At 39.5% G+C, this 21,135-nt stretch overlaps 2 protein-coding genes across 5 annotated transcripts; one reads left to right on the top strand and one right to left on the bottom strand.

Annotated features, from left to right (window-relative positions):
- The first annotated feature begins 595 nt into the window (after positions 1 to 595).
- Positions 596 to 978, top strand: LOC131448856 (low-density lipoprotein receptor-related protein 2-like). Its single transcript, XM_058621643.1, has 2 exons — positions 596 to 652; positions 748 to 978. Exons 1-2 carry the CDS (start codon positions 596 to 598, stop codon positions 973 to 975), a joined length of 285 nt encoding a protein of 94 aa, XP_058477626.1. The 3' UTR covers positions 976 to 978.
- A 6,835-nt stretch (positions 979 to 7,813) lies between these two features.
- On the bottom strand, positions 7,814 to 16,464 carry znf281b (zinc finger protein 281b). 4 transcript variants are annotated; one of them, XM_058621091.1, is made up of 7 exons: positions 16,320 to 16,464; positions 13,808 to 14,342; positions 13,414 to 13,524; positions 13,122 to 13,245; positions 11,623 to 11,706; positions 11,421 to 11,539; positions 7,814 to 10,873 (listed from the first exon to the last, which is right to left on the bottom strand). In XM_058621091.1, exons 2-7 carry the CDS (start codon positions 14,267 to 14,269, stop codon positions 9,242 to 9,244), a joined length of 2,532 nt encoding a protein of 843 aa, XP_058477074.1. In that variant the 5' UTR covers positions 14,270 to 14,342; positions 16,320 to 16,464; the 3' UTR covers positions 7,814 to 9,241. The 4 variants fall into 4 exon arrangements, with proteins under 4 accessions (XP_058477074.1, XP_058477071.1, XP_058477072.1 ...); XM_058621088.1 differs by having other exon boundaries at positions 11,623 to 11,716; positions 13,123 to 13,245; XM_058621089.1 differs by lacking the exon at positions 16,320 to 16,464 and adding an exon at positions 16,012 to 16,119 and having other exon boundaries at positions 11,623 to 11,716; positions 13,123 to 13,245.
- Positions 16,465 to 21,135: the final 4,671 nt, after the last annotated feature.

Raw genomic sequence — 21,135 nt, 5'->3', positions numbered from 1 at the left:
ATCGATGAATCTGTCGATTATTTTCTCGAATAATCGTTTGGTGTTCAGAATATCAGACAACCTTAAAAAATGTGGATCGGTGTGCGTTCAACCTGGAAATGATGATGTTCTCAAATGTCTTGTTTTGTCCACAAACCAAAATGATTCACTTTTGATGATTTCTTTGTTATCCAGAGCAAAGAAATTAAGAAAATATTCACATTTAAGAAGTGTAAACAATCGGAAATCTTGTTTTAATCATGAAAAAAGCTTCAAACCGATTATTCGATTATCAAAATAGTTGTCGATTCATTTAGTAATCGATTAATAATCGATTAATCATTTCAGCTCTACTGTCAATTAAAACATTGGCAGAGTGAATGCAACACAACCTTCCAGTCTGAGAAGTCTATAAACGGTTAGATATTCTTAATGTGCAATAGACTTGTTAAGTGGCTGGCAGCCTGAAATACCTCTTTAACGGTGACTTAGATGGGTCTTCTGTGTTTTTATTGTATGCATATTTATAACGAATATTACCGGGTTTTTGAAAATCGACTTATAAGGTGCAGCATTTGTGTTTTCCCAGCTGGATTGCCACAACTAATTTTTACAAATGGTGGTGATGTGGAACAGTAACCTCGTCTTCTGGAGTGACACGTACACCAAAAAGGTGAGGTCATTTAAAGTTGTGTTCATCATGGCAGTACTTTGAGTTTAAGAGGAAAAGCCTTTTATCCCAACCCTTTTCCCCCCGTCTTTTACCAGGTATATTCAGCGGACTATAATCGGGGCAACATTAAGGAGATTCTGACTGCTGCAGTCCACAATGTCCAGAACCTGGCTGTGGACTGGATCAACTTCAAACTGTATGTCTTAGAGGCCATGGTGGAGCGTATCGACATGTGTGACTTCGATGGAGGGAACCGGGTCACGCTGGTGGCCGAAAACCTGGAGACACCTCATGGTCTTGCCCTGGACCCAACAGTTGGGTGAGTTTAAATGCGGACATGGAATCTGCCTTTGGCATACAATGATTTACATTTATGCCATTGTTTAAAACATTAGGTGACAATGTCTGCTTTTATTTTAATGTCCTAAACTTCTTTATTTTTTTGTTGTAACAATGCTTCTTTGCAATAAATCTTATATCTTATATTATATTCTCGTTAAATTGAGCCAGCAGAGGTGAGTGTGTGGGTTGAAGAATTTATATGTTAACCTGTTCCATTTCTTTTAACAGACATTACATGACTGAAAAGTTGGTTGTATTTCTGTTAGAATGTTATATTAAAGAAAAGATAGAAAATAAATCTCTGTGTGTGCTGTAAAGTCGTTTGAAAAAATTAAATCGGTATACTGGCAAATTTAAGAATGTATTCGTTGAACAAACGGGAGCCTCAGTAGCATGTGGGAGAACCATACACAGCCACAACAGCCTGGCACCTCCTCCTCATACTGGTCACCAAGATGACAACGCTCGCCCCCACAGAACAGGGACAAGAGGGCAAGATTAAACATGTTTGAATCACAGAATTCCACCAGAAACATCATGTCATAGATTACTTTATTACTGGCATTGATAAAGGGCCACAACATCAAATCTTGCTTAGGGCCCCATGAAGTCTTTGGCCAAATGGTCATATTGCCTTGGATCGCCTCACTGTTGGAGGACGTGCCACACATCTACGTCTTACCTTGTCTTTGTCTTTGTCTGATCAAGTGTCAGGGCAAGTTTTCAGGGAAATGAAAGTACTCAAATGGTCAAAGTTTAGGAGACGTGACAGGCCGCTGATAACAGACAAGTCTGATAAAGTAATCCGATTGTAAACTATTAGGGTCAGACGTCAAAGGTATTTGTTCATTTTATTTTTTAATGTGAAGCCATTGTCTGTCCTCATTGCCACATGAACCCTCAGGTACAGGTTTCAAGTATTTGTCCTTTCCCCCCTGAAAGCGACATCTTTCACATGTATTTTCTTTTCCAGTTAAACATACTTTGACTGGAGAGCTTCTCTAAATTTTACTGCACTAATTTAACATGTATTTTCTTTCATTTTACTGATTTTGTCCATGACTCTTCTTAATTGTCCAGTTGGGTACTTGTAGTTTTTTGTGCACACTGCTCCATCCAAAATTGTTTACATTGTGCGTTTGTTGCTGTGCTGGAAAAGTGTGAGCAAAGTGCTCGATAAAGAACGATCATTTTTATTTCCAAAAACATGCTCCATAAATGAGGTCATCACTTAGGATTATTATTAGCCTTATTAGAAATGTGCTCGATCAGAGGTCATTACTTTAAAAAGTGCTTTAAATCAAATATTATTACTTCAAATCAGCTCTTAACTCAGATTATCATCAGTTTTATTAGAAAAGCACTTCAGAAATAATCATTGTAACTCAGAAAAGTGCTACATAAATACATATTTCTTACAAAAGAAGAAATAAATGTAGCTTTTTGCTAAGTTTATAGAGCATTAAAGCTCTATATAAATGTCAGGTAATGTCCGGTAATACTCACCGACTGTGCGTCTACCAGTGGATGCTGATGATGAGTCAACAGCTCCATCTACTGGCAGCTGCAGAGCCTCAACTGTGCTCAGCTCACACTCCCTGTGGACACATGACATGAGAACACAGTAATGTGGATTAACACTCAGAAGGAGAAAAGTCTATATAATGGAAACAAAACTAAGTTGTTTTAAGTAGGAAAATGTCTCAATGAGAATGAAGGTGTCTGTCATTCCCACTGCTAAAATGGGAACGCTCTCCTGGAAGAAGGCAGAGCTGAAACGTCGTCCATTTTTGTGTCTCTGGTTACAGACTTTGATTTTCTGTACATTGAGGTTCCTGAAATAAATAACCTAATAACACCAAAATACATCAACATGTGTTCATTCATACATTATGTACCAATGTTTGGACATTTGTACGGTGGCCCTGAAGTGCAAATCACAACAACAAAAGAGAAATGACATTGTCTACCTTTTTTGTTTTGTTGTTGTTGTTGTTGTTTCTCTTTTGTTAATGTCGGTTCTCTTTTGTTAATGTCGGCTAATTTGTTAATGTCGTTTCTGTTTTGTTGTGATTTGCACTTCAGGTTGTTAGAAATATAAATAACAAAGTAAAGTACAGATATGTGAACATTCTACTTACAGTAACTGTCGACTACAGTAACAAAGTATTTGTATTTGTATTTGTGTTGTTACATTACAACACTGGTATACTGCCAGGGTTATCCAAATCAAATTTAGGAATTTTGAAGACCTTTTGAATGACACTTATAATTAAATGCAATGCTACCATTACTATTCAAAGTAAATAATGGAGGATCAGCGTGGATTCTTGGCCCAAAAAATGATTACTTACAAAGTACTGTTGCATGATAATCAATAATAGTAAGGGGAGCACATTCTGATCGACCAATATGTCAAAATAAAACTTTAAATGGGTTTTAAAGATCTGGACTGAGTCAAGAAACAGACAGTAAGTTTGAAACAACTCAGACAGAGGCACACTACAAACGTTAATGGTCTTTTAACGCAGATATCTTACCTGCAGACACTTTGCCACACATCTACCTGGTGTTAATCAGTAATTGCTCACACCTGTGCTTCTCCTAAGCACCGCCCCCTGCAGGCAGCTACAGGGGGCGGTGCTTCTTACCACTAAAGACCACACAAAGAATGACAAAAATCGCCATGTATAAACCATATCTTTTACTTCTCATTATTGCATTACAGCAGCGGTTCCCAAAGACTGGGTCGGGACCCACAGAAGGGGCATGGGATTTTTTCAACAACTTTGTAGAATTTTTCCCAACATTCAATTTAAGAGTTGTGTGTATATGCTTGAAATAACATCACGCACACATTTACTCGTGTCACGCTTGATATCGTGATTTGACTCAGGATAGTTTACCATCCTTAAAAAAGGAGGAGGTGTTATGTAGAAATGGAAAATGGCATGCCTAATACCTAATGAGAGACATTTCTGAAGGTTTAACGGTAGGAATTGCATGTTCTACTCATCAGGGCCGGGTTGTACATTTAGCGCGAGAGCGTTTAGAGGTCTGCTACGATCTGGGAGACGAACATTTTTTCATCTGCCCCACAAAAATGTGCACACATTTCCAGTTTGATCCTGCAAGGGTCTAGATTTTACCTTTTTATTGTCTTATTATTGATTTTGTCTTATATCCTTTATGTTGCTGTGCCTTTAACTCTTTAGTCTTTGGTCAACCTTGGTTGTTTTTAAATGTGCTCTAAAAATAAGGTTGACTTGATTCCTTGTAGCATAGAACTTTTCCAGTCCATTTGGTGGCATGCTCCTCTTTTGGTTAAAAAAAAAAAACAGACGACAAAGAAGACGGTAACTATGGAAACTTGCTTTAGGTCATATGAGGACGTTCACAAGTATCGACACACAGGTGCAAGTCAGCACTGGAAGTATACAAGGAACACAAAAGAAGTCTGTGGGAAATTCCCCGGATCATCGTTTGAGGGCCTGTACATGCCTGCAGAAATCTGAAGCTGCTCCCCCTGGCACAGGAATGCTTTAAGTATGACCTGGCTCTAAGGATGTTTGTATAGGTGCATGACCACATGATCAATTTTTGTAGCCATAGAACAAGTCGTATGTACGCAAGCCTTAAGGCCGTGGTATACTTCTGTGCACAGCACACGCAGACCAACACGGACAGTTTAAAACGGAACTTCCGCCTCTCAGGTAGGTGGAGAATGAGCCCCGCTCACCAAGCAGAACATTTTTTTTTGACAAGAACTAGTCGCCAAGGTCACCGAGCCTCGACCTGCCTGACACCCCAACGCCGCTCAAACCAGACGTGTCCGAGGGAGCTATAGCATCGTTCTCTTCTTCTTTGGTAGGAAAGCGTCCTATTTCCTTGTATCGCCACCTGGCGGTGAAGTCAGATACTACAGGACCCTGAAGCGCAAGTATACCAGCGACTCACACTTCGGCATGTGCACGGACGTATACCAGGGCCTTTACAATTAGAGTTGTTCCGATTCCGATACCAGTATCGGAAATGCCTCCGATACTGCCGAAAATGTGGGCATCGGTATCGGCGAGTACTGTAGTCCATGCACCGATCCGATACCACGTAATGTATTAGAGCTCCGTTAGCTCTGACGCGGTTCTTCTTCGCCTGACACCTGTAGACAAGGAGCTAACGTTAGCTCATCATGTCGGCGGTTTGGCAGTATTTACCAGTTAGCTCCGTTAGCGTTGTTAGCTGCGCTAGCTCCGTTAGCGCGCCTACAGTCAAACTGGAGCGGCCGTTAATTAATCGTAAAGAGCAGCGCTACAACTCACCAGCGTACCTGTGTCCTGCGTATGTATGCCTCTGTTTTCAAAGTTTAGCGTTACTTCAGAGACTCATTTTAACAATCTGGAGTCATGTAAAAATTATGTTGCGCGCGTCCTTTTCCAGTCAGTCGTCATGGAAACATGAAGCTCTGCCAGTGCTGCGGTGTTTGGACCAGAGTCAAAACAAACGTACAAGCTGAAAAACGAAATAACATATCACTGGTAAAAATAAATGGTGTCCATTTGCTGTATTCGTTCATGTTTTACAGAGGGTTTAACTTAAGCCAAACCTTACCACCAATGATAATCATAACACAGTCATGCAGGCGTAGTATGATATATTTTCTTTTATAACACATTGGTATCGGTATCGGTACTCTGTATCGGCCAATACCCACAGCACAAGTATCGGAATCGGTATCAGGAGGGAAAAAATGGTATCAGAACATCTCTATTTACAATGCTGCATTCCATTTACATCAGAACTCGGAACTGGGAGTCATGTCACCCCACAGCTCACAGCATTCCAGGTGAAGAGCTGGAAACGCAAACCTGTCTCAGGATAGACATCGTTAGCCATTATTACCAATACTAGTTTGCTGTAAATGTTTTTTATGCACTCAAACACAGCAGCAACAGGTCTACAGTTAACAATTAAACAGTACTATGTATAAGACTGATTTACTGTGAAACAAATACTGCAGAAGTGCTAAAAGAAGCAGTGTTCCTGTAGTGGCAGCCATCTTTTAATTCCATGTCAAGGTTAGTGAGGTTGATCGGAGTTGAAAATCCTTACAAATGGAACTCACCCTTATATCCTACCCCCAGACTTGACTCATGAACTCTGGAAACAGTCTTCCCGGGAGATTTAGTGCTTTGACAAAAGCAAACACTGTGTAGTTTCCATTTCTTTTGTAACAAAAAGTTTTTATTGGCTTCTCTAATCCGTTCATCATCTCAATAACAGGTACAGCCTGGGAAATCATATCACAAGGGGTCTAGAACAAATAAGACAAAGGAATGGGGAGGCTTCTGCTACAAAATTTGGTATTGAGGTGACAAGGGGGGAAAAAAGCCATACAAAAATGTCTTATCATGCATACTGGAGGAAAAACTCAAGAAAAAAAACAAAAAAAACAAACAAAAAAAAACATTGAGAACACACATTTTTAGTGTTTTTGTACATTTTTGTAAACAATATCCTTCTAGAGATCATATCAAAACACATTATGGCAAGTAACAAAAATAAGGGATATAACATGAGAAGAATGAATGATCTATGAGGCATCTAGAATGCAACACTGCTTGGCGTGGATGGTTTTTGTACAGAAAAAAAAAATACATTTGCATTTTGAGTCATCTGCTCAATAATTGTAAACACAGTCAGTGTTAAATGATTATACAATATGTCGAACCTATACTACAAATATTTCCACTACATACATGAAACGCGTGTCCCTGCTTTCTTACTCTTTAGTGATATGAGGTATATTTAGGTCAATCTTATTGTCTTTTTTTTCTTCTCTCCTTTAAAAGCATAGTGTGTTTGGAGTGATGTGGCTGGTCAGTCTTTGTTCCCTGTGATGTGAGCAGCTTCAAAGTCTCTTGGCGGCGGTGGAGCTCACAGACATAGGAAAGGGGGGAGGAAAGGAAGGGGGGCTCACAGGAAATCAACTAAATTAAATATCAACCCTGGCTGCCGGGACAGAATGGCTCGAGCCACGGAAGACAAAGAAGGCCATTGTTTATTCTTGTGAGTGCAGGGCTCCATTTTTTGGGAAGCGGAGATCGGTACAACTCAGCTTTTCAGGTTTGAACATGTTTTTGTTGATGCTGGTTCTTGAAAATGATTAAAAACATGGGGTTATAAGGGAATAAGGAAAGGGGCGGGGGGGTCGGGTGTGTAGGTCCGGTGATAACATGCCTGCCACTGGGTTTTGTTGTGGCTGGTGGAGAATAAATAAAAGGGTGTTTTGGGTATGCATCCGACACATCCAGGGGGATTAAAGATATAGGGGTTCCAGCATGTCAGCCCGTCTCTCGAAACACTTAAATACAAAGAGGTACTCTCAAAATATTGTATAACAAAATTATGGCAAAAAAGAAAAAAAAATCTTTTTACATCACCCGGCAAACCGTAAGAAAAAGCATTCCCCCTGAGCCCTTCCCCTGTTCTATCATTGAAAAACAAACAATACATTAAATGCCCGTCATCATGCCTAGTCAAGCCCTATCAAAACCTATCAGACAATTATCCAGCCCTCCCACCCCGCACCCCCCCCCCATCACCCACCCAACCAACCTCCCTCCCCCCATTCACAGTTTTCTCCTCTTAAAATAATATTAATGATCATTAGCATAATACTCATGTATCACGTATGCAAATTGAATGGGTTGTTACCAATGATTTGTTTCATTGTTTGTTTTTTTTCTTTTTTTTTTCTTTAACAAAGTGCTTGTTTGATTCCATTGACACAAAAAAGGAACGGCAAGGAGTGGAGCAGATAAGTGGTGACTTGTTTTTTTTTTTAATTTACTTCAACCACACTGCGATAAACCGATCACAGATATTTTGTTCATTGCATGCTGCAGCAGCCACAACGCTCACTACGAGGACTTTGAGGACCTGCTGTTTTTAAGCCGTGTTTCCACAGAGTGGAGCGGTTTGTTTCGGTACAGTACAGTACATATTTTTGGCGTTTCCATTAGAAATTGTACCAAAATAACCATCTCTAACCTTTCCACCCTTCCCTCGGGATACCAGAGTAAAATGGTACAGTCAGGGAGGAGCTAGACCAGCTCCACCCACGACAGTCTAATTGGGCAAAATAAAAATGGCCCTCCCTTACGATCGGTGCAAATATCCCATGGATGCCACAAACCCAGCAGGAGAAAAAAAAAAGCTGCTGGATGTCCTCCAATGTTGTCTTTTGTGTCGCATGCCTTTGTTGTCGCAGTGGTACGTCATGCGATGCTGTTCTCATTTAAAATGCAAGCCTGATTGAGGGTTTGTTTCACACCATACCTACTGTACCAGCCCAAACCGTACAACGAAGGAAACACAGCATTTATCTACTGGCCGCTGGTGGGCGTGAGAGGAGTGCACGGTAAGACGGACTTAGCTGCCCATCACTGTGTGAAAGTGTGTGTCGATAAAACAATCCGTTATGTTCAACTACCTCGTTTTATGTCCGTGACTCTCGAAAGAAATGTGGATGTCCTCGCGTGAACACAACAGTACCATTATCTTGACAAAAGCTGCTCGCAGTAGAGAACCAAACATCAAGTATTGTAATTTGCTGTTCTTTTGAATTTCTTTTAAAAAACACACAAAAATAAAAATCAAAGCTTTCTACTCTCAAAATACACCTGTAAAAACTGTGCTAATTGCATCTCATAATACATAGTCTTATTACACAATTTTGCCTATTTTCCTGAGTTAAAAATGTTTCTTGTAACAGACAATATATACTTTTTTGCCATTTGAATTCTGGGCCTTTCCCTGCCACAACTTGTATTATTATTGAACGTATCAACATTATTTCATTATTACTTTACAATTAATGGTTTGATGATTGGTAAAACACAAGAGTTCAGGATAGAAGGAAGAGAAAATAAAGAAAACCAAGCAAGTTTATAGCTACCCTCTAAATGTTTTTTTCTTTTTTTTTTTTAAATTACATTTAAATCTACGGTATGTTCATGTCAAAAAATTCACTACTAAAAATTAAGCGACTAAATACATTTTAAAAATGAGAATAGTTTAAAAAAAATTGCATTTGAGGCCATGGAAGACCCTCCCTGGTCATTTTTGTATCAACATTAATGGCAGTGTTTAAAAAACAAAACTTTGCTACAAGAACAAAATTAGGATGACGTAGTGAGACTGAACAGTAACAGAACAGTCCCCTACTCTATTCACCTTGTTTGACCCTTATCTGAAACTTTGGCTTGTCGGGGTTTTTGATCCTGTACTCACTGGCGCACTGACGTCAGCTAACAAACTGGTATACCCTGAGAATTCTGACACTGAAGTTCTTAATCGGTGGTCGACCTCTGCTGCAGGATCGCTGCCGTAGCCCAGAGGGGTCCGCCGCCCTGATTTGAACTGGGAGCCAAAGGCCTGGGCAAAGTTCTCGATCTGGTACGTGGTTTCTTTAGGGGGGTTCAGCGAGGACAGATCGGGGTAGCTGGAGCCGTTGGTGGGTGCAGCGCTTCCTCCAACCTTGGGTGGCTGCCCCTTGGAACCATCTGCCTGGGTGGTCAGGTCCTGGGGAGGGAGGTTGTAGGTGCCAGGGGAGTGCTGCTTCTCCAACTGCTCGGTCAACTCCTGAGATGGAGTTAGCTGCTGGTGACTGGTGGATTCCAAGGTGATATGGTAGCCTGCCTGAGAGGGAGAGCCCACCAGCATGCCATAGTGGGACTTTGAGGAGTTCGAGGAGGAGGTCGATGAGGGAACGGCGGCGATGGGCAGCGGGGAAGACACAGCAGGCGGGTAGCCACAGTCCAGTGGCGATGTGGAGTACACGTGTTTGTCAGAGAACAGGGGTCCTGTGGGACTGGAGCTGCTGGACAAGAGTGGGAAAGGCCCAGTGTGGCCAAGGGTAGGGAAGGGTCCACTATGGCTGGTGCGCTCCAGAGCCTGCAGGAGAAATTTCGAGTACTCGCTCATCACGACTGTCTTATCGCCGCCGTTAGGCGAGTCGTCCTCCAACTCTGGGGTAACAGGGGCTGCTGGTTGGAGGTCAACATGGTGTGGGTGGTCAGGCAGGTCAAAAGTCACGTCATGGTGGTGTGACCCTTCTGGTTTATGGCTATAATGTTCTAGCAGGCTTTGCAGTACCTCATCTGGAATGCCAGACTTGTCGTGCTTGAGCTCCAAAGGAGACGAGTCCAGCATGGCCAGTGTGGGCTCTGGCCCGAGGGAAACCTGGATGACACTGTTGCCCTGGTTTGCCATGTGCAGGGGGCCGGCTCCATAGTCATTGTTAACAGCATGGAGGTAGCGCCGCTTTTTCACAAACTGCATTGCATCATCGTAGTTGCTGCTGGTGGTGGGCCCCTGCTTGTTGCCCCCGGCTCCGTGGAGTAGACCCATATTGTCGAGACCAGAACTCTCCACATGATCCATTGAGCCAGGCTTCTGGCCCAACAGTTTTTGTTCATCAGCATCGTCTTCCAGAGAGAGGAGGCCCTTATCAAGGCCCTTGCGGCCAGCTTTTTTGAAGACCAATTTGGGTGTGCGTCCCTGCATGGCAGGGCCCGAGCCTGAGGGGTGCTCCATGCTGAAGTCCTGTAAGCCCAGGTCATGGGCCATCCCACGAGAGGATGAGGCTCCTGCCACTGATGCAGAGGCATTTTTCTTCCGCTTGCGCTCACCGCCCTCACCGTTCTTGGACCTGGCCTTTTTGCGTCCAGAGGTGTTCGAGTTTCCCTGAGTGAGTGAATAGCTGCCCTGGCCAAGCTCGGATTCGCTGAGCTCCAGCATGCTCGGGTCTAGGCCCTTCTTTATGGCTTCTCCACAAGTCCGTTTGTGCTTCAGTAACCGGTCTGTTCTAGAGAAAAACTGAAAGAAGGCAGAGGGGTGACTTGACAAAAGTATTTACAACTGCTTACATGCTAATGGTGAGAATATATTACACTCATACACACTATTCCATAAAGCAGGGTGCCCCAAACTTGCCCCCCTGTGACAACAACCTTTTATATTAGACAGCCTTTTCAATTGGGATGGGTAAGTTTGTAAATTGCTCTATCACCTGTGCCTTTTAGTTTGAAAGGACACGGGAACTGCTTTGTTTGGCAATTTTTTGTCACCGAGATAAATTTCAACATAGGATTTGAACATGGAATTTGTTTTGATGTAAAACCGCTTATTTTCCTCGATAGACTTCGGTGTAAACAGCAGGTTCCGGTCAGGAAAGATAAATGGCAAACATAATATTAAAATATTGTACACTTAAGCTAACATAGGTTTCATTGAGTTGAGTCTTTCAATAGGTTTGGGGACCACACTCATAAAAAAGGACCAACTTAAAAACATCAAAATTATACAAAAGAGGAAAATATTCTAAGGTGAACACAACTTGGTTATCAAACTAAAAGTTGCTTACTTGTTGGCATGTATCACAGCGATATGGCTTCTCGCCACTGTGTGTCCTTTTGTGCCGCTCCATATGGTACTTCTGGATAAAGCGCATGTTACACTGGTCACAGCTGAAAGGCTTCTCTCCTGCAAAATACAGCAGTTACTCCAATTGAGTTTCTATGGAGGAGAAAAGACACCGAATACTTGACTAAACACCAGAAACTCACCACTGTGGATCTTTTCGTGTCGCTGGAGCAGGTACTTCTGAATGAAGCTCATGTTACACTGGCTGCACCGGAAAGGCCTCTCACCTGTCCGATCAAAAGTACAACCATCCCCATATCACATTAATATTTGCCCAGTCCATCACTTAATTGTGTCCACTTTATGTTTAAAATGACAAGCAACGTCAAGTATTCTGTAATAAACCTTCTCTTGTGAGAATGGAAAATGTGGAAAAATGTGGAAAGAAGGCAACACACAATATTTATGTCACTAATGCAGTGGCTACAGGTTTTAGCTCGACTACGCCATTAATTGGACTACTACTACTACCTTTTTCAGCAGACCTGCTTTATCACAGGCCATAACACCTTTGGGTGGTCTGCACCTTTCTACCATCCAATAAGTTCAAAACAGTTTGCCCTTTAAGGTGACTGAGCATAAATGTGTCAAAAAATATACTGCTCTGGATTTTGCAGAGTTTTTCCTCACCATTTTCTTCTTTACCCTGGGTCAGGGTCACATGTACCTTGCTGTGCTGGTACCAGTAGTGGAAAAGCGTCATTAGTCTGACTTTGTGAAAGTGCCTTCGATTTAGTTCCATTTCAGTCAGACTAACATGTTTACATGTATCTTAAGTTTGGTTTTAATGGACTAACAATTATTTGACGTTTTTTTCTAACCTGCATAAAAAAGATGGTACAGGGGATCAAAATAAAAGTGGATGGTGGTGTTTTTCTATCAGCATTACACTGTGCATAGACCTTTTGTTGTAGGTTGTCTATTTCAGCATGAATAAAACAAGAGCTGCAATTGAATTATTAATAATTCCCTACTTAATGAACTGCCAACCATTTTGATAAGCAATTAATCTGTTTACTGTGTTTTTTTGGCTTCCCTATGACAGGAAACTTTGGTTTGTGGACAAAACCATGAGTTGTAGAAAAATGTTTTACTAAAGATCCACTTATTTCCAAAGCACATTATTATACCAATACACTTGACTCCACAGACTTGACATACAATTAATTTAAATTAAATGGGTTTCTTACAAATGAGGACTTAAATAAATCAAGTGTGCAAAAGTCTGAATGTTCCTTGTTTACAAGTGCAAATCAAAGAACCATGTGGGAATTTCCCAGCATAGGGAGTGACTAATATGCCTGGAAATACACGAGTCATCACTGACTCACACCTGGTTTCAGTAATTGTCTGGTTTTTTTGTAGTAGTCTTAGGCCCTCATGGTGAATGGGAGATTAGATGGTGGAGTCACCGTCATTTTTAACTTGTGTCTGTTATGTTATCTTAATTTCCCTTGTCAGACTTTGGAAGCATAAAATGGAGGAAACAAGGAAACACAATAACAATACCTGTCTGATTTATCATAACATGTAAGCACCTGACACCAACTCAAAAACTGATTTTCAGAGTTTGTATTGCTTATCAACCTTTAACAGCGTCAAGAAAAAAGCAAGGCACTGTCAAGCAGCGAAAGTCTCTTACCTGTGTGTATGAGCACGTGTCTTCGCAAGTGGTAGGAGCTGCGGAAGGCAGCGTTACAGTGCTCACAGATATGTGGTTTCGAGTTTGGGGACAAACAGGCTCCATCTGCATCCAACATCATGGCCTGCAAGATGTGTACATAAAAGTTTTGTTGACTTGACCCCGGCACATTAGCACTGTTCAAAGTAATTTAAAGGCAAGGGCATTTCATTTTCTTAAGATCATTCATGTGTGCAGATCACATTTTTCAGTCTTAATAAAGGAAACAATGGGAAAAAAAAGAGAAATTAACCTTTGAAGCGTCGCGTTTCTTTCGTGCTTTGCCTCCCTGTCCGTCCCCATTGTTCCTCCGCCCTCTTCTACCTGATGATTCTTTTGGCTCTTTACCTGGTCTTCCAGGAATCTAAGGACAACAATAGCAGATGATGTATAACTTGGCAGAAAGAGGCAGCTGCAAGATCAAACAGTCTATAAAACCAAAGCCTGTACATTGCAATTCCCGTCTGATAAGAGACTGACCAAATTAAAAGAGACTGCAATAATGATGGGAGCCAAAACAGCATTATGAGGAAATTCTGAGATGAATGATATCTGTTAAAATATTGTCAATATTGTGGCCATATCATTCAAGTCTAAAATTTACAGCTACACAATGTAAGAGTTGAGACAACATCAAGCAAACTCACAGGTTCTTCCATGCTCCGAACATTGCTGAGGCTCAGGTCATGCAGGAGCATGCTCTGGTGGTTTTGGTGGTTTTGGTGGTGGTTGCCGAAAGACATGTCCACCATGTCAGTGCCACTCTTCCCCGCGCCTCCTCCAGTACAGTTTACCCCGACTCCTCCACCCCCACCGTAGAGGGGCATGCGGTAATCCAGCTCAGTTAGCCGCTCCTGCTTTATGCCCATGCTGTGGAGGAAGCCCCCCGTGTTCACAGCAGCGGCGCCCTGGTGGTCTGGAGGGGAGTCACGTTCTTTCTTGAGGATCATCTCCTGGGGGAGTTCGCCCATGACGGACTGGGAGGCAAGCCGCGTGAAGCTGGTGACGGGCGGCAGGTGGCTGAACATGAGCATGCCTGGTGCAAAATTGGGGTCCATGCCGCCGTTGCGCAAAAACTCATTGCCTAATTTGTCCTGGATAATACTCATGATCGTGTTTTTGCTTTGTGCAGGGGGAGAAGGAGGGCAATAAATCTACAGAGAAATGCAGCAGGAGAATATCCTGAAAGCAAAAAAAAGTCATATTAGTGTTATGTTTACAAACAGGAAGAAGTTTGCAATCCAACATTGTTGTAACATCTCATCTCCTGTAATATGTTTTCTGGTTATTTATTTACATTCCTGGATTAATTAGGTTTTTGCACAAATGCCTACTATATAATAAGTTAAAATAAATTACCAATAAAACAAACATACATTTATTTTGGAATCACAATGTTACTGATTCATTGTATAAGACAGACCATAAAGGCACAACTCAATAGTTTTCTCATTTTTCAAAATCTGAAGGTGATTGTCTTCTGAATGCTATCATGCAAGACTTTCTGAACAGTTAAAGTAAATTACCTGCCAAAGCTGATGTGCTATGAAAAATTAGTCCATCATAAAAATGTGAGAGACTTGAACAATCAATATCTTCTGAGGTCAGAAATCTGTCCCTTTAAAACATTCATATACAGCTATAGGTGGGTTTCTATCAGTCTGTTATATTCAATTCATCATCAATTGTTTGGTGACTCTGACTTTAAATTTCACACTATCTGCAGCTTATTTCTGGGAACTAGATTCCAGTCTTCCCTTCATAACAGTAAATGTAAACACACCAACTCCCGTTTTCTTTTAACCTATTTTGCGATACATTCAAATACATACTGTACCAGGTTTTCCACATAAACCAACTCTGCAGTTGTATTGTTGTAATTGGGACAGTTTGCACCAATTTGGATTATGACCAACATCTTAAAAAAATTGCAATATAGCTTCTCATGCAAATGCTTTTAGTGTTCAACCTCTTCGATTCATCTTGGAAAACACCACTTGCCATTTCTGGTTAACAACCCAATGTGAACGCTAAACGCTAAACGCTGAGGGCATCTTTTCATATATAGACACATTAACCGGTAGACTACACTTGTCTAAAACAAACGACATGTAGGTCAAATGCAGCGAGACATTTTAATGAGTTCGGGACCGGCAGTGTAGAAACGAAGAACAGAGCAACGACTACAGTGTGAGTTTATTGTTTAGTCTAGACCTGCCGACCATTTGGCTGCGCCACACTCAATTCAACAGAAAGCGGATGAGCTTTTGTGATGCATAATAGTTAGCATGCTTAGCTAACCGACTAGCCACACCGAGACAATCAACTATATCTCCACGTCCTCGTTCCAAACAATGATTTCAAAAGTCTTACAGACCTCATTTACTCACCATAACAAAATAACACCAACTAGCGTTACTGTGTGGTCAAAATAAACGGCATATTTTAACAAGGACGTATTAAATTAGATTCATTTCACCGATGTAAGGGAGCGTTTAGCATTGTACACAATGTTGCTATCAAGCTAGCTAACGCTAAAACAAAATCCACGGGTTTGATTATGACGCATATGATGCACACTCAAACGGCAATACTACATGCGTGGGAGTATGCTACAGCGGTACATTTGAATAATTGAAATAAAAAGTAAACTAGCGAAAGAGTGTTTGGTTTTAAACAGCACATTAGCTTCGAGGTCAGGTCAGTGGCATGAATCGCTCATTCTCCGGTTCCCAAGCTTTGATGACGCTCGTGAAATCAAATCTGTCTGAGCTGGAAGCAACGCTGGCGCTCTATTTATTGATAGCTAACTTTAGCTGAAATAACCACCGCACATCGCCCACCAACATACCGAGCAAGCAAAACATTCCCCGGCTATTACGGCACATATCGGCTCCAGGTCCAGTGGTGGGTTTAAATAAAACGGTGAGCTCCGTGAGCGCTTGTGTTCATAACAATCAATGTGCCACGAGCTAGCTTTGTAGCTAGCCGCTAGCTGCCCGGAATGAAAACCCGCATTACGGCCCATGCAATAGAAACAATGATGCTGCCTCTCGTTACATCTCCCGTTTGCGCCGAGCAACACGACTCCGTCGCCTGATTCCCAACAAAAGCCGAGCGCTCACCACGAATAAAAAGTCACCTTAGCTCCTCACTCACCTACACATGACCGCAGTTGGTCTCAAGCGTGCCTGTATTGTCTCCGTAGTCGCCGTTTCGAGGTTTTATTGCCAAAACATTGTTCTCCAGCGGCCGCTGCTTTCTTCCATCTTGTCCTGGCGCGGGGGATTATGGGTGTAGCAGACGGACGGGTCGTGAGAGGAGACAGGCGAAGGCTGTCGAGGTTTTAATTTTCTTTTCAAAATAGCGTTCATATAAAATGACAGATTCTGTAAATACAACACTAATAATAATAATACTACTAATAATAATAAAACAAATACTCAAGGCGAAATAAAACAAATAAAATAGCAGTCAAGCAATTAACTCAATCAATGGAATCTTTATTTCAAACATGCAAACAATAAACAAAAGTAAAGAAAACAAAGAAAGCGAGTGGCTGCACTTTCAGACCTTGAATCACACGTGGAGGATAGGAATGGGCTGAAGTAAAAAAAATCTTCCTACCCCTTTTCCAAAACTCAACCAAAATGAATTAATCATACAGCTTTACTTTTAACAGTATAGGTCAGGGGTCAAACTGTTGCTCTACAGCCACATGTGGCCCTTCAGCCCCACTGCACTGGCTCCGAGTAGCTTTGCGACATGGTGGGGCAGTGGTTAGCACTGTTGTGTCACAGCAAGAAGGTGCTGGGTTCAATTCCTGGTCTGGTCTAACACGTTAGAATGTTAGTTACATTCTGTCAGGTAAGTCCCTCGTGGCGGGCGCGCTCAGTCGCAGCGGCTCTGATCAACCCTCCATCTGACCTCAACATTTCATTGTGCAATACCAGTTGTTGTATAATGACCATAAAGATCCTTTCCATCCTTTGGAGAAAAAAAAGTTTATTTTTGTTTTAATTTGGAGATCAGGGTGATAAATAAAAGTGTTTTAAAATGTTGTGCGTCACACCCAATGTCATTGTCAAACGCAATATTAAAAAGCCTCAACACACTTGTGTTTGAAATATGTGAAGCCAATCCCGACACATGAAATAATGTGTACATAAAGAAGTAGAAGAACCTGTTTCTGCCAGGCTGGTTTTCTCAAGCATGAATTAATGCAATTGGAATATTGCTTCATTTATTTCAAAGTGGGTTATTTTTTTTCTCCACTTTATAGGAGGTTGGGCCTAAACAGCAATGCAATGTTAACAGTTTTCTTATTGTAGTCCTTATCCCTTATCCCTTGTAGTCCTAATCCTAAAGGTTGCACACCCCTGGCATATGTAATAGACCAAAGAAGACAAAAACAAAAGTACAGAAATACACAGTAAACAATTAACAGATTACATACAAGCACAGTAAACTCCTTGTGAAAATCATGTCTCTATACACGTTTGGACATCCCTTTAGCTCATTTAACTTCAACTCCACATCTTCACCTCACAAATGGAAATACAAAAACATTTCATTGCAGTGTGCACCCTTCTGTGTTTAAAATTAAATGAACCCCTTCAACTAGTCCGTTCTCTTACAGGGAATTTTGTTTTATATTTATATATATATATATATATATATATATATATATATATATATATATATATATATACATATATATATATATATATATATATACATATATGTGTGTGTATACAGTATATTGAGGTATATTTATTGGTTGTTTTCAATGTTATTGATTGTGGAAGTTAGAATCTGTGAATATCTTTCTAAGTTAACTTCAGCAATAATGATTCCTTGCAATGCCAGGCTTTTGAGCATATCTTTGTTTCTCATTCCCAACCTTAACTGAAACTCAATCACACACGGTCTCTGTGCATCGTGCAGCTTCAGTACCTCTTGCACCCATTTTTGCTTACGCAGCTCTCGAGGTAATTCATGGCAATGATATTAATATTATTAATCAGTATTTCGTGCACACGTTATGCCTATTTCCTGGCCATCTTTTCTGGAGCTCCGTACATTTTTAAGTGCTGTATCAAAAAAATGTATGATAATGATGAAGAGGATGAGCATAAGCGAAACTAAGCGAATACCTGGGAACCCGTGACCTCCAGATGGCGCCCCTAGAGCATTTCATTATCTTTTTTTAAATTTAATTTAATTTAATTTAATTTATTTTAATTTAATCTTATTTTATTTAATCTTATTTTATTTTATTGTTTGTGCATGATGATAACACATCAAGTTATCATCAAGAAGCATGATACCAGCCCACATCAAGTTAATTGGAATTGCATGTTTTTATTTTGAAGCCAAGCTGTGTGTTTAGTTAGTGGAGAAGAGGTGGCCATGCTAAAGGATTAAAATTTTAATAAAAATTGTATTGAAAAATGGTATGTAGATGTTTTCCACTATTGTTATGGGGAGTTTTGAATTCTTACCAGTTGCAGTTAAAATGATGCAATTTACTGGCTTTTATAAAGAGATACAATTAATTTAGTGGTAGTCACAACCATGACATTCATGTGTATTTGCACACTGTGCTCATCAGTGAATGTAATTGGCGAGAGAGAGGAGCAGACAAAATGTCTCAGAGACGTGTATATCACTGTGGAGCTGAAAAAAAGAGGGTGAAGAGACAAAAGAGAGCAAGATAAAGGTATGCTTCAATCCCAGAATTCTCCAATTAAACATCATGTCATTTACTGCTTTATTATTGCCATTGATAAAGGGCCCCAAAATCAAATGTCGCTTAGGGTCCCAAAAAGTCTTGGGCCGGGCCTGATCACCGTATAGTTTGTGTGAACTTGACTCTAACGCTAGTAAGTGAGTGCACTGTACTGTGGTTGAGCCATCAACACAGCTCAGATTTATGTCCACTGCAGTAACACTAGGGGGAACCAAATAGCCATCCATCACCACAGGTAACCTACACTTTCAAAAGCAGATTACAGAGCAGGAACAGCGTTTTTATCACTGGGATGATGGGAAACACATTTAAAAGTAAGATAAGGAAAAATGAAATAGTTTTTTATGGCTGATGTCTTTGATGCATTGTTTGCTCGCTTTGATGTTCTTACCTGATTAGGTGAATACAGAAAGGGAAGAAACAGGAAAAATGACTTAGTATCTCATAGTTATGACTTAGTATCTCATAAATATGACTTAGTATTTCATAATTATGACATAGTATCTTAGCATCTAATAATTATGACTTAGTATCTCATACATATGACTTAATATCTCATAGTTATGACTTAGTATTTCATAATTATGACTTAGTATCTTAGCATCTAATAATTATGACTTAGTATCTCATACATATGACTTAGTATCTCATAGTTATGACTTAGTATTTCATAATTATGACTTTGTATCTTAGCATATAATAATTATGACTTAGTATCTCATACATATGACTTAGTATCTCATAGTTATGACTTAGTATTTCATAATTATGACTTAGTATTTCATAATTATGACTTAGTATCTTAGCATATAATAATTATGACTTAGTATCTCATACATATGACTTAGTATCTCATAGTTATGACTTAGTATTTCATAATTATGACTTAGTATCTAATAAATATGACTTAGTATCTCATAGTTATGACCTAGTATCTTAGCATCTAATAATTATGACTTAGTATCTCATACATATGACTTAGTATCTCATAGTTATGACTTAGTATTTCATAATTATGACTTAGTATCTTAGCATATAATAATTATGACTTAGAATCTCATAAATATGACTTAGTATCTCATAATTATGAATTAGTATCTCGTAATTATGACTTAATATTGCATAATTATGACTTAGTATCTCATAGTTATGACAATATTTCATAATTATGACTTAGTATCTCATAGTTATGACTTAGTATCTCATAATTATGACTTAGTATATCATAGTTATGACTTAATATCTTAGTATCTCATAATTATGAATTAGTATCTCATAAATATGACTTAGTATCTCATAAATATGACTTAGTATTTCATAATTATGACTTAGTATCTCATAGTTATGACTTAGTATCTCATAATTATGACTTATTATCTCATAGTTATGACTTAGTATCTCATAGTTATGACTTAATATATTAGTATCTCATAATTATGACTTAGAATCTAATAAATATGACTTAGTATCTCATAGTTATGACCTAGTATCTTAGCATCTAATAATTATGACTTAGTATCTCATACATATGACTTAGTATCTCATAGTTATGACTTAGTATTTCATAATTATGACTTAGTATCTTAGCATATAATAATTATGACTTAGAATCTCATAAATATGACTTAGTATCTCATAATTATGAATTAGTATCTCGTAATTATGACTTAATATTGCATAATTATGACTTAGTATCTCATAGTTATGACAATATTTCATAATTATGACTTAGTATCTCATAGTTATGACTTAGTATCTCATAATTATGACTTAGTATATCATAGTTATGACTTAATATCTTAGTATCTCATAATTATGAATTAGTATCTCATAAATATGACTTAGTATCTCATAAATATGACTTAGTATTTCATAATTATGACTTAGTATCTCATAGTTATGACTTAGTATCTCATAATTATGACTTATTATCTCATAGTTATGACTTAGTATCTCATAGTTATGACTTAATATATTAGTATCTCATAATTATGACTTAGTATCTCATAAATATGAATTAGTATCTCATAATATGACTTAGTATCTCATAGTTATGACTTAGTATCTCATAATTATGACTTAGTATCTTAGCATCTAATAAATATGACTTAGTATCTCATAGTTATGACTTAGTATTTCATAATTGAGACTTATATCTCATAGTTATGACTTAATATCTTATCATCTAATAAATATGACTTAGTATCTCATAGTTATGACTTA

This window comes from Solea solea, chromosome 21, assembly GCF_958295425.1.
Source record: "Solea solea chromosome 21, fSolSol10.1, whole genome shotgun sequence".
In the NCBI taxonomy this organism is placed as follows: domain Eukaryota; kingdom Metazoa; phylum Chordata; class Actinopteri; order Pleuronectiformes; family Soleidae; genus Solea; species Solea solea.
The sequence above is the reverse complement of the archived record's forward strand: the minus strand, read 5'-3'. Positions and strand labels throughout refer to the sequence as shown.

Bases quoted from the DNA above. Each gene is read 5' to 3' on its own strand.
- LOC131448856 (XM_058621643.1), top strand. From the start codon at position 596: ATGGTGGTGATGTGGAACAGTAACCTCGTCTTCTGGAGTGACACGTAC. The intron at 653-747 runs GTGAGGTCATTT...GTCTTTTACCAG, and splicing joins GTGACACGTACACCAAAAAG to GTATATTCAGCGGACTATAA.
- znf281b (XM_058621088.1), bottom strand. From the start codon at position 14,269: ATGAGTATTATCCAGGACAAATTAGGCAATGAGTTTTTGCGCAACGGC. The intron at 13,246-13,413 runs GTTAATTTCTCT...CACATCTTGCAG, and splicing joins AGAAACGCGACGCTTCAAAG to GCCATGATGTTGGATGCAGA. The intron at 11,717-13,122 runs GGTAAGAGACTT...GGTTGTACTTTT, and splicing joins GACACGTGCTCATACACACA to GATCGGACAGGTGAGAGGCC.